The following is a 12804-nucleotide window of genomic DNA, read 5'->3' on the forward strand; positions in this document are numbered from 1 at the left end:
AATAAGTTATAATAAGTTCAAAAAGTAAAAGCATTGTATTTGGGACAAATCATTCACTAAACCCTAAACAACAACTAAATCTTGTAATAAATAATGTGGAAATTGAGCAAGCTGTCATGGTCAAAACATATTAAACATATACATAAAAACATTTTCCTTAAAGTATAGATTTATTTAAGTTCTAATATTACTGTCCCCACTACAACAACAAAAAAACTTAAATAGATGTAATTTTGTCCTTGAAACATTTAATTGAAGTAATGTAGAATTCCATTAATTTCTATGCAGGACTGATTCTTCTGGGGAGTGCCAATATGCCCGACAGCTGGCTTCAAAACCTCCCATTGCATAGCATCAGCAATCCAGGGTTTATATACATCATTGGGCCATACCTGAGGTGAGTTTTGACCCGAGTCAAATAACCATAAAGTAGCACTGTCTAAAACCCAGAAAATCCACTACTCTCTGAGATTCCTTTTGATGTGTGTGTGACTGTGTGTGTGTAGTACTCTTGGCAGCATTACTTCTATGTGTGACATACTTTCAGAGAATTTCCATGGCTGGCACAGTAACAACTCCTCAGCATTAAAACATCAGGCCTTCGGTGACCTGGTCCCTTCAGAACAGGTGACATAACAGAAGTCTTTGAACAGCCAGCCGACTGGAAGTCCTCAGGTTATGATTTGGAAGGAGTTTGTTCTGGGACGTAATTAGAGAGGCCCAGTGTTTGAAAAGGCTAAGTGCCTCCGAGTAGTAGTCAAATAAGTACAACGACTTAAACTACTTCACCAATTACAATTCAAACGTGGACCATGGTCTCTTAATTTTCTTGGCTCATCAATTAGGAATGTTAACTTATTCATTCCTCTATGCCATTGTAACTTGGGGTGGGTAACTTGTGAAGAACCTGTTCCAATTCGATTTCAAGCTTTGAATAACACGTGTTGCACATGATTGTAGTTGTTTTCTCTGAGACCACCCTTTGGGTGTAAAAATGCCACTTTAAATCTGACAGAAAAGGGACTCTATGCACCACAGCTGGTCAACTAATAGTCACCATCAAACTCACCACCTCACAGACATGGTCCCAGATACTGTTTTTTGGAAAAAATAATGTGGAACACTTATCAGTCTATAACAGTAGACTCTCTCAATCTACCCTCTCTAATGCCTCTTTCACACACACACACACAGTCGCCGCACCTGCAGTGTTTGTGTGGACCACTCAGCGTCTCGATGACGAAGCATTCTCCATCGTTCAAGCAGTAGGCCAGGTCCTTCTCGTGACATTGCTTGAAATGCTCTGAGACCAATGGAGGAATGGTGGGTGATGCTGCAGGGAAAATAGAGAGATGACAGAAAAGGGAGACAGAGAAAGAGAGAGGAAAAAAAGAAAGAGATAATGTTAGTAAAAAAAACAAGGAACACACTTCATCAGTTCAAATTCACACGATAAGATATGTGTTTCCTATCCAAGTCTGAGTCGTAAATGACCATGCACACCGCGTGTCACAAATGCAACACATAGGACTCAACAAGGCACTCCAAGAAAAGAACAAATCCTCCCAACAAATTCCCCAGAAATGCCCGATAATGCCAAGCCCCGCTCTGCTGCAGCAGGAGTGGCCATGTGAGTGTTTTCCTATTTGTCTGTGTGAAAGTGAACGTGCTGTAATACACTGTATGTAAACTTAATACAAAGTCCAGAGTGTTTGCCCAGCACCTGGTACGTCACTGAGAGAAGATGAATGAGGAATGCTGATAAGCTGACCTGCTGTGAATGTCTGCAGTGTTTGGAACTTGACTCCTCTCAATTATCAATAACACCAAGCCTACACAGAGCTTACGCTGTGGGGAGAATATCAACTTTGCCTAAGTGATGACAGTTCTATTAAAAAGCTAGGCAATGCCTCAATGGTCCTTCATACATGGGGAGTTAGCCTAGCTAAACTGGAGTTGAGCCGTGCTGTTGTGTTTTTCATTTTACGTATGCTGTTTATTATACAGTGACAGTACACATTAATCAACATTTCAGCTTACAAATCCATGTAAATGTGTTGGAGTTACGTAGCTAAGGAACTAATTTACATCTGTAGTCCTGCAAAGAGTTGTAAGTTAGCAGACCTAGGTTCAAATAGTATTTGTTTTCTTTCAATTACTTTCATTACACTTGATTGAGCTTGTGTGGTGAAATATAACCAATGAATTATAACCTAAAGTGCAATTCCCACCAATATTTAGACTTTAGACAGTATTTGAAACAAAACAACTCCTGAGGATTTAGTTCATCACACCGGGCCTGTATCGACAAAGTGTCTCATAGTAGAAAATGGATCATAAGTGCTAAGAATAGAGACATTTTACTCCTACACTTATGGGTAAAAATAAAAGCTATGCATGAAGCCTCTTTAGTCATAAGAATCACACCTAGTCTACAGACATTTACGACACCTCATGAGCACCTTACCAGCAGGTGTCTTGATAGTAGAACATTGCAGCAAGTCAGTGGTTCCGGTGCCACATGCAATTGCTTTGAAGTTGTTTCTATATGATCATATTTCTACACTGAACAGTTTCATAAGCTGAAATAAAAGATCCCAGAAATGTTTTGTATGCACAAAAGCGTATTTCTCTGAAATTGTGTTATTCTTTTAGCGAGCATTTCTCCTTGCCAAGATAATCCATCCACCTGGCAGTTGTGGCATATCAAGAAGCTGATTAAACAGCATGATCATTGCACAGGTGCACTATTTTTTCACAACCACAGACCATGTGTATGGGCGAGTGGTTTAAAGATGTCAACATTCTGAACAGTGCCCCATGGTAGTATGGGCAGGCATAAGCTACGGGCAATGAACATAATTGCATTTTATCCATGACAATTTGAATGCATAGAGATCCCGTGACGAGATCCTGAGGCCTATTGTCGTGCGATTCATCCGCTGCCATCAACTCATGTATCAGCATGATAATGCATGGCCCCATGTCGCAAGGATCTGTACACAATTTCTGGAAGCTAAAAATGTCCCAGTTCTTCCATGGCCTGCATACTCACCAGACATGTCACCCATTGAGCATGTTTGGGATGCTCTGGATTGACGTGTATGATAGCGTGTTCCAGTTCCCACCAATATTCAGCAACTTCGCACAAACATTGAAGGGACAACATTTCACAGGTCAATCCTGCGCTTTGGTCTACTTCATTTGACGGCCGTGACAGAACCTCTCACCACGAAAGGACCAAGCATCGTGGTAAGCGGGACTCATGGACTTGGGAGGAAAACCTGGACGGTAAAGGACCCTGGAGGCAGGCTGGGGAATATCGTCATCCCAAGGAAGAGCTGGAGGCAGCAAAGGCGGAACGGCATCGTTACGAGGGAATCAGTTGGGCTGAGCAACGGAAGCCCGAGAGGCAGCCCCAAGAATGTTCATGGGGGGGGGGGGGGGTGTACACAAGGAGATTGGCTGAGTCAGGTTGGAGACCAGTATAATCCTGGCGCCAGCACTGTGTATAGTGTCTCCGGTCACGTCTGCACAGCCCAGTCGTCCTGTGCAGCTCCCGCAGCATTTGCAGAGGAAGATAACCACCCAGCCAGGACGGTTGTGCAGGCTCTAAGCTCGGAGACTCCAGTGCGCCTCTAGCGGCCCAGTGTATCCGGTGCCTCTGCCAAGGACAAGGCCTCCTGGTATGTCTTCTCCAGCCTGGTGAGTCCTGTGCCTAAGCCCAGAACTAAGCCTCCTGTATGTCTCCAGCCCTGGTGAGCCTGTGGCAGCTCCACGTACAGACTGCCCAACGTCTCCTCATCCAGTGATGATCCATGAAGAAGCCTCCATGATGATCCCATGGCAAAGGCCTCCAGTGATGATCCATGGCACGAAGCCTCCAGTGATGATCCATGGCAGAGAAGCCTCCAGTGATGATCCAGGTACAAGCCTCCAGTGATGATCATGGCAGAAGACCTCCAGTGATGATCCATGGCACGGAAGCTCCAGTGGATACCCATGGCAAGAAGCCTCCAGTGATGATCCATTGGCAACGAAGCTCCAGTGTGATCCATTGGCAAGAAGCATCAGTTGAGACCAGTGGCACGATGTCTCCAGTGATGATCCATGGCAGAAGCCTCCGCAGGTGATGATACCATGGCAAGAAGCATCCAGTGATGATCCATGGGCACGAGCCTCCAGTGATGATCCATGGCAAGAAGCCTCCAGTGATGATCCATGGCAAGAAGCCTCGCAGTGATGATCCATGGCAAGAAGCCTCCAGTGATGATCCATGGCACGAAGCCTCCAGTGAGGAGTATGGCAGAAGCTGCGTGTCTCCATGGCACGAGAAGCCTCAGTGTGAATCCATGGGCAAGAAGCCTCCAGTGACTGATCCGATGTAGAACCCATTGAATCACAGAGAAAGCTCCAGTGAATCCCATGGGCGGAAGCCTCCAGTGATGATCCATGGCACGAAGCCTCCAGTGAGGAGTCATGGCACGAAGCCTCCAGCGACGGCCTCCAGTCCGGAGCCTACAGCGACGGTCCCCAGTCCGGGGCCCGCATCGAGGGTGCCCAGTCCGGGGCCCGCAGCGAGGGTGCTCAGTCCGGGGCCACAGCGAGGGTCCCAGTCCGGGGTCGGCGATGAGGGTCCCCGCACCAGAGGTGCCACCAAAGTGAGGTGAGCCAGTGGTGGAGCGGGGTCTGCGTCCCGCACCTGAGCCGCCACCGTGGATAGATGCCCACCCAGACCCTCCCCTATAGGTTCAGGTTTTGCGGCCGGAGTCCGCACCTTTGGGTCACGCTCTGACCTTAGAGAGCCTTTTTATGTCTCCATTTGGTTTGGTCAGGGTGTGATTTGGGGTGGGTATTCTATGTTCTTTAGTTCTATTATTTGTATTTTAAAAAAAATTGCCGGGTAAGGTTCTCAATCAGGGACAGCTGTCTATCGTTGTCTCTGATTGAGAACCATACTTAGGTATCCCTTTTTCCCACCTGTCTTTGTGGGAGGTTAACTTTGTTTGTGTCACTAATTCCCTGTAAGCTTCACGGTTGTTTTTGTATTGTTTATTGTTTTTGTCGGCGTCATCCTAATAAAAAAAAGGAATATGTACGCTCACCACGCTGCACTTTTGTCTACTTCATTTGACGGCCGTGACATTGTGATACAGCCCGGGATTGAACCCAGGTCTGTAGTGAAGCATCTAGCACTGCAATGCAGTGCCTTAAACCGCTGCGCCACTCAGGACTGGTTTTCTGATCCACGCCCCTACATTTTCTTTTAAGTATCTGTGACAAACATGGTTGTATTCCCAGTCATGTGAAATCCACAGATCAGGCCCCTATAAATCTATTTCATTTGACTGATTTCCTTATATGAACTGTAACTCAGTAAAATCTTTGAAATTGTTGCATGTTGCGTTTTTGTTTTGTTCAGTGTATTTATGCTCCATCCATAAATAATATAGACCTACATGCACAGTAGCCAATCTCTTGTGCTTTTGACAATGATTTCACGTGAAGCCTATTTCCCATGATATGACAAAAAACGTATGATATGACTAAACTAGACTAGGCTAATAAATAAATTAAAATCTTTCGATTATGTAATTTTCTACATCATGTTCTTCAAGTTATCCATTTAGAGACCAACATCACGTTGTTAAAAATATATATCTATATTAGGCATGCAACATTATTGGCAAGTGACTTGATGCCTACCGTGCCAAAGTGATGTTGAGTTGTTAAACGGGGGTGGCTAGTGAGTGTGTTGATATAACGGTAATATTGTAAAAATTCCGTTTTTAACAACCATCAGAATTGGTTAAAAAAAGGTTATGCATGCCAACATATTAGTTAAGAGTAGGCAAAGTGATCGTGTCAGGCGGAAATTATATCAAACGTTTTACCATTACAACGTTTTATGTACAGTCACATTCACTGTGGTTGTCAGAAGTGTGCCATGTCGAGTTTACAACTGGCGATGCCTCATTGTGATTGGTTATTCCCCATCATTTGCAACAATGTTAATTAGTGTCATCACTATATTTCCTTTGCGCTGCCTCAAACTGTCATGATTACCAGCTAAGATAAACTTTTATGAGTTGATTTTACTAATGGCTCAGAATTGTCTTATTCAGCTCGGCGGTGTCTTATTAACATCATCCTAAAACCGTCTATGAGCTGGGAGTTTTTTGATGAGTTTCCGAGGGATCAGAAATACAATTAAGTCTAATTCTGCTGTTGTTCATAGAGGAAGGAGTAGAACGGAGTAGATTCAGAAAGGGCTGTCATTATCACTGAATAAAGCTCACAAGGACAGCCAGCATGTACATAATGTCCATATCCATTCTAATTTGTCCTTCTACAAGCAATGCTTTGGTGTTGCTCCAACATCATCCCTACAGTATAATGTTCCCTGGGCCTTGCCTGAGAGTCCTTCCCATTGGCTCTGGTGATGTTACACTTAGATTCCCTGGCATAAAAATATATTTAATTTGGGGTTAAGAGCACTTCCCTTGCTGTGCCAGACTTTGAGAGGCACTCTTACTGGAGATGTTCCCCTCTGTGACAACACACCCAGTGAAACGAGCCTCAGTTCCTCTGGATGATATTGTCTGTGCATGCAGAGAGTCTCTCAACCAGAGGTCCACATCGTCAAGTAGCCAACATCCACGAAGCACACTGGAGAGCCTCTATTGTTTTAAACAACCTAGACCTGATTTTTATGCTAGGCATGTTGGCTATTCAGCATCACAAACTGCCCAAAGATGATGGCAGTACAACAGCTATTTTCTCTTTTTGTAATGAATTATGGAGATGTCACGACTCTTCAAAAGAAAGTTGGGCATCCAAGGACAGATGACTTCATAAGGAGACAGCTGCCTGTCAATCTCAGAGGAACCCAGGCGACATCTAGACCTGTGTTTCCCAACTCCAGTACTCCAGTACCCCCAACAGTACACCTTTTTATTGAAACCCTGGACAAGCACACCTGATTCAACTTGTCAGCTAATCATCAAGCCCCCAATGAGATGAGGACCAGGGCTGGGAAACACTGATCTAGACTCATCTGAGGAGAGTCCCTCCCATCAGATCAATGCACCACTATTAGGTCATGGATAACACGGATAACATGGATAACACAGGTTTCCACTCTCGTCTCCTCTCGTCCCCCCCCCCCCCCCCAGTGATAGGGTAAAAACCAAAACGTGCACGTGGGGGGCAGGACCGAATTTGGGAAACCCTGCTGTATGGAACTGTGGTAATGATTGAGGCAGAGACACCCAGGGCTAAAACTATAGAGCTCCACTTCACTTCAGGGAGTTCCTCAGGGCACTCCAAACTGCAGAGATCGTTCTGTTCGGTCAGTATGTCAGCTCAGCGATTTGAGTGATTGGTTTGAGATGGGTGTAGTGTTTCACTGCTCACATAGAGAGGTGATGTTGTGATGGCAGGGTGTGAAGAACACTTTAGGACATTGTGATTTCTAAGTTGAGAAATAGACCTTATGCTCTCTGTCGCATCCTTCAGTCTCGGGTTTGTGTTTCTCTGGGAGTGTGTTTGTGTTGTGCAAGTAAGCGTTGGAGGAGGTTAAGGAATGAGATTCCCGTGGGCGCCGTGGTAATAGCGTCCTTCAAAAGTGACATTCCCCCGATGCATTGCCTGGGAGTCTGACTGATAGTGAAGGTCGCTGAGTATCGATCGCCCAAGGAACAGAGAGTATAACGACAACACAGAACGAAGTGGGCCAAAAATGGGAAACAAGGGTTCCTGCAGTGAAATAGTTGTTATAGTAGGAATGCCCTGTACTGTCCTCTCAGTACTATATCTTTCTCTGTGACACGCTAGTCAGTAATGCATATGACAAGCATTCCATTTACGTTTTAGTCATTTAACAGACGCTCTTATCCAGAGCGACTTACAGGTGCAAATAGTGTTAAGTGCCTTGCTCAAGGGCACACCAACTGATTTGTTTCATCTAGTCTGCTAGGGGGATTCAAACCAGCGACCTTTCAATTACTGACCCAACGTTCTTAACCGCTAGGTTACCGCCCTACATCAGATGTTTCATTTTTAAAGCCTTTTTCATTTCAAAAAGAGGCGTGTTAGATGGATGTCCCCTGAGGGAACAGGAACAACCTGGAATCATTCTGCTGTTTCTTGTTTGGTTTAGTAACAGTAGAACTGGCTGTGGTCTAAACCCCTTTCATGGCCCATGAATCTCAGTGTAGCAAACATTTCATATTTCAAATTACACCATTAGCTGAATAGTAGTCTCAAGATAATGACTCAAATGTCCAAACTAATAATTAGCTTTTTCAAATTAAGGGGATCCAGTGCTCCTCCGCTGTTCTGTGGGATGTGTAGTAATCCGTTATACTTATATCGTACTGTATGTTTCTCTAATGAATTGTTGGTATTTCTTACTATGTTAATTGTTGATAAACATTACCAAGATACCCATTTAATATGGAAAACTTCAAGTAAAATGTGGTTCTAATGAATGAGGACTGTAGCATCTATCAGCCCCATGACCAGTAGTCCACCCGGCTCACTTCAATTAAAAACTCAGGTGCTAATGTGCCTAATGACATCATGATATTATACAGTTTTAGTTCAGATTGTAGCCTCTGTTCCACTGAGAAGAGTTGCCACTGACCTGTCCCACTCTGAGGTCATGCCAATCACTGAAGTCACACAGAGGCAAACACTTAGGGATCCAGAACAGCATGCACTGGGGGGACATGTTTGTTTGTTATGTGCGTTTTGTGCTCCTCTTTCACCCTCAATCCTTCCTGCTGTCATCTCTCATTCCACAATTCACTACCTGCTATCCTGTCCACCTCCCTCTAGCCTCCCATTCGGACTAAGGGGGTCAATGGCAATTTCCTAGTACAAAAGGAAGGGCATCTCTCATCCCCTCTCTCCCCAGGCTACACTGAGTACGTGGCTCACTCTCTCCAGATTGGCCCCCAGTCTATTTATGCAACCAATGATGGACAAAAGAACAGCAATCTCCCTAGCACAATGGTTAGGTCTATAGGTACTGAGGTGTGTGTGTGTGTGTGTGTGTGTGTGTGTGTGTGTGTGTGGATGTGTGATGTGTGTGTGTGTGTGTGTGTGATGTGTGTGTGTGTGTGTGTGTGTGTGTGTGTGTGTGATGGTGTGTTGTAGTGGTGTGTGTGTGTGTGGTGTGTGTGTTGTGCGTGTGTTGTGTGTGGTGGGTGACACTGGTCAGCGGAGTAATGGGGAATTAGATACACAGAGGCAGTGGCAAAGCCATGACTGCTGCTGCATGGCATATTTTCTGTCTATAGCATGACGTGTCTGACCAGGAATGCCTGGTTCACGCTGCACAGTGGGACCCTGAACAAACTAAATACATGGAAGGAAATATACATTCAAAATACACCTCCATTTGCATTCACTGACTACACACCCCCACAGAGACACAATCACATGCACATGCTTTCAGTGACATCTGGCAGGTAGGGATATTCTGACTGACTAATCTGTCTATATCTTGTCTTTCCAGTCTAGCCACAAAGCTGACCCAATATCTCTCTCTCTCTCTCTCTCTCTCTCTCCTCTCTCTCTCTCTCTCTCTCTCTCTCTCTCTCTCTCTCTCTCTCTCTCTCTCTCGTCTCTCCACAGCCTACTGACGATACATCCACCTGCACCGACCGCCACAGTTAAATGTCCTTTAGCTTTGTTCCATCCCTGTTCTCATCACCAGTCGACATTCATATACCAGGCCTTTCTCTGCAATATCACATGTCAACAGTGCATTAGGCCCACACCGTCGTAAAATATGCCAGAGAGCTCTTTAATACCTCTATCTATATGCTGGCACCATGCACCTCTGGTCTCCTTTATCTGGCAGATTAGTCACAGCCTTGCTCACGCCATCAGGCCAAGGATTATAAAGTGGAGGGACCACACTGTCCTTCCATCAGGCCAAGGATTAGAAAGGAGAGGGACAACATTGTCTTTCCATTCAGGCCAAAGAGATATAGAGGAGAGGACAACAAACTGTCCTTACGTATCAGGCTCCAAAGGGATTGAGAAAGGAGACGAACAAATCATCTGCACCTTTCCAAGCAGGCCAAGGAATTAGAAAGGAGTAGGAACACATAAATTTCCTTCCAATCAGGCCAAAGATTATAGAGGAGAGGGACAACACTGTGCCTTTTCATTACAAGGCCAAGGATCTAATAGGCGAGAGAGCCCACTACTGCATACATCTCTGAGAGACTCAAGTTAATGGAGGAAGCTATTCACTGTCTACCTATCATCCGCAGCAAAGGCGATTAAAGGACCGAGGGAAAGTGCTCCACTGCGCATCAAAGGACATCTAGAAGATCCTCACTAGATACTAGATGAGGACCATGTCTCTCATCCAAGATAAGGAGACACCGTCACTTCTCGTGCACCTGTACGAGAGGAGTAGGGAACAACACTGTCCTTCCATCAGGCCTACATATAGGCCATCTCCAGAAACGAGAAGAGGGGACACACTTTGCATACTTCCTTAATGCCGTCACCTCAGGAGATTACCAGGTTAGAAAGGTATCGAGAGGGAACCACATCATCGATCCATTTCACTCAGGCCCATGAATGATGTGAGGTAGAGGCCAGCACACGGGACAACACTGTCCTTTATCATCACCGCAGTCCGATTCTAAGAGAGAACCGTTAATCCCTGAAAAGGATGTGTCACACCACACTGTCTCTTTTTCCTCTTCATCGAGGACAAGCGCACTTCATGAAGAAGAGTAGGGTAGGGACACCCAACTACACTGTACTCCTTTCTAGACCTCCATCAGAAGCCAAATGGATTAGAAGGAACGAGGTCACAACATTGTCCCTTTTCAGTGCAGAGGAGCCAGGATTAGAGGAGATGAGGCGCACACACACTCGTCCTTACTAATCAGCCCAAGATTAGAGAGGAGAGGCGAGACAAATAACTGTCCTAACCTCATGGCCAAGGATTAGAGAGGATGCCAGTGAGAGCACCATAACCATCCCTGAATGGTCCCTATTAACCTCTAGACTACCAATCCTAGCAATGGTCCACATAATTCAACCTCTAAGAACTTAACAATCGCTGAATGGGGTCCCCTTAATTACCTTCTAAGCACTAACATCCTCTAAAATGGTCCCTATTACCTCTAGACTAGCATCATGAATGGTCCTATTACATTAGAACTACATCCTTGAATGGTCCCCCTAATTAACCTCTAAGACTACATCCTAAACTGTCCCTATACCTCTAAGACTAGTAAACATCCTGAATGGTCCCCTATTAGCATCTAGACTACATCCTAAATGGTCCCTATACCTCTAGACTACAATCCTGAAATGGTCCCCTATTACCTCTAGAACTAATTATGGTCCCTATTACCTCTAGACTACATCCTAAAATGGTCCCCTATTTACTCCAGACTACATCCTAATGGTCCTAATTACCTCTAGAACTACATCCTGATGGTCCTATTAACTCTAGACTACATATCCTGAATGGTCCCTTTACTCTAGACTACATCCTGAATTGTCCTTTAACCTCTAAGACCTACATGCCTGAATGGTCCCCTATTACCCGCTTCTAGACTACATCCTGAATGGTCCGGTATTAACCTCTAGACTACATCCTAAATGGGGTTCCCCTATTACCTCTAGAACTACATCCTTGAATGGTCCCCCTATTACTCTAGAAACTACATCTGATGGTCCCCTATTACACCTCTAGACTAAATCCCTGAATGGTCCCCTTATTACCTCTAAGAACAAACATCCTGAATATGGTCCCATTACTCTAAGACTACATCATAAATGGTCCCCTATTACCTCTAGACTACATCCTGAATGGTCCCCTAATTACATCTAGACTACTCCTGAATGGTCCCCTATTACCTCTAGAGACTACATCTAAATGTTCCCCTATTTACCTCTAGACCTACATCCTGAAATGGTCCCCTATTCCTCTAGGACTAACACCTAAATGGTCCCCTATTAACCTCTAGACTACAATCCTAAATGGTTGCCTATTACCTCCAGACTACATCCTAAATGGTCCCTATTACCTCTAGAACTACATCCTGAATGGTGCCCCTTTACCTTTAAGACTACATCCTGAAATTGTCCCCTATTCACCCTCTAGACTACATCCTGAATGTTCCCCCTAATTACCTGCTAGACTACATCCCTGAATGGTCCCCTATTACCTCTAGACTACAATCCTGAATTTGTCCCCTATTACCTCTAGACTACATCCTGAATGGTCCACTATTACTCTAGACTACATCCTGAATGTCCCTATTACCTCTAGACTACATCCTAAATGGTCCCCTATACCTCTAGAACTACAATCCTGACAATGGTCCCCCTATTACCTCTAGACTGACATCCTGAATGGTCCCCTATTACCTCTAGACTACATCCTGAATGGTCCCCTATTACCTCTAGACTACATCTGAATGGTCCCCTATACCTCTAGACTACATCCTGAATGGTCCGCCTATTAACTCTAGACTACATCCTAAATGGTACCCTATTACCCTCTAGACTACATCCTGAATGGTCCCTATTACATCTAGACTACATCCTAAAATGGTCCTATTACCCTCTAGACTACAATCTGAATGGTCCCTATTAACCTCTAGACTACATCCTAAATGGTCCCTATTACCTCTAGACTACAATCCTAAAAATGGTCCCTATTACCCTCCAGACTACAATCCTAAATGGTCCCCTATTACCTCTAGACTATATCCCATCAGGCAAGGATTAGAGAGATGAGGACACACTGTCCTTCCA

At 44.8% G+C, this 12804-nt stretch overlaps 1 protein-coding gene across 2 annotated transcripts in view; it reads right to left on the minus strand.

Moving 5' to 3' along the window:
* The window catches only part of LOC111951615 (pro-neuregulin-3, membrane-bound isoform), a 418024-nt gene that overhangs the window by 157535 nt on the left and 247685 nt on the right, over positions 1-12804 (minus strand). For both annotated transcript variants that reach the window (XM_023969796.2, XM_023969795.2), the window contains exon 2: positions 1204-1333. In XM_023969796.2, the coding sequence (XP_023825564.1) occupies positions 1204-1333 (130 nt within the window). The remainder of the gene's footprint in view (positions 1-1203; positions 1334-12804) is intronic.

This window comes from Salvelinus sp. IW2-2015, linkage group LG25 (assembly GCF_002910315.2).
Source record: "Salvelinus sp. IW2-2015 linkage group LG25, ASM291031v2, whole genome shotgun sequence".
NCBI classification, from domain to species: Eukaryota; Metazoa; Chordata; class Actinopteri; order Salmoniformes; family Salmonidae; genus Salvelinus; species Salvelinus sp. IW2-2015.